Source organism: Eimeria acervulina, genomic scaffold, assembly GCF_000499425.1.
Source record: "Eimeria acervulina Houghton genomic scaffold, Eah_scaff2502, whole genome shotgun sequence".
Classification (NCBI taxonomy): Eukaryota; Apicomplexa; class Conoidasida; order Eucoccidiorida; family Eimeriidae; genus Eimeria; species Eimeria acervulina.
The window spans coordinates 1-960 of NW_013549967.1; the positions used below are offsets into that span (position 1 = coordinate 1).

General features: G+C 55.5%; 1 protein-coding gene across 1 annotated transcript in view; it reads right to left on the reverse strand.

Annotated features, from left to right (window-relative positions):
- Window positions 1-583: 583 nt before the first annotated feature.
- The window catches only part of EAH_00066700 (hypothetical protein, conserved), a gene marked incomplete at both ends in the record, with an annotated part of 1,266 nt that continues 889 nt past the window's right edge, over window positions 584-960 (reverse strand). The window contains one exon of the mRNA XM_013396307.1: window positions 584-676. Coding sequence (XP_013251761.1) covers window positions 584-676 — 93 coding nt within the window. The remainder of the gene's footprint in view (window positions 677-960) is intronic.

The window sequence follows — 960 nt, forward strand, 5'->3', positions numbered from 1 at the left end:
GATTGGCTTCCAGCCCTGTGTTTGCCGGTGTTGCCGCTTTTGCTGCTGGCGTGCTCCCGCCTGCAGCAGCAGCTGCAGCTCTATGCTTTTCCTTCTTATGCTTATTCAGCTGCTGCTCCCTCTGGAGTTCTTCTGGGCGTCGCTTGACCCTTTCAAATTCATCTTTCGCCTCCGCAGCCCTCCCTTTGTCTCCTGCGCCGCCCGCAAGGGTTCCGAATCCCCGTGACGTTCCCTGAGCGCCTCCTCCCTGCTGCTGCTGCTGCTACTGCTTTACACGCGCATCCGCCTTTGTCTTTGGGTTTGGGGCTCCAACCCAGTCCCCGCCGTCTGCCGCGCTGCCTGCAGCTTGGCCTTAATCCTAGCCAGGGGCACCCGCTCTACGCGCATACTCATTCCCGTGTACATACACCAGCGACGCAACAGCAGAGAGCAACGGCAGCAATACGTGCTGCAGCAAATAAAGAAGCCACGGCTCTCCAATAAAAAGATAGTAGACATAGAGACGAAACTCCCTGAAGACACAAGTGAGCTGCACATACACCTGGGGGCAGCCCGGCATGCAAACAAACGCAGAAAAGAATACCCATCGAGAAGCTGGTTGTGGTTGCAACCGCTAATATGATCCAAATAGGCTTGTGAGTCCTTGCACAACCACTCGCAAATGTCGCACCAGAACCTGCAAGCAGCGCCAACACAACAATGCTGCGGACGCTGCAGCTGCTGCTATTCCTGCTGCTGCGCTTCCTGCTGCTCTAGCTGCAGCTGCAGCAGCTGTTGTTGCAGTTGCTGCTGCTGCTGCTCGTTTGTTTGGAAATGCGGAGATACAAAATGCGCAGTCACTTCAATACAAAACACAGCAGCAACAGCAGCAGCATGGTCATCAGCGGCAGCATCAGCAGCAGCAGCAGCAGCAGCGAGACGGCTTGTAGTTGGATGAGCGCAAGTATGGCGATATTAACA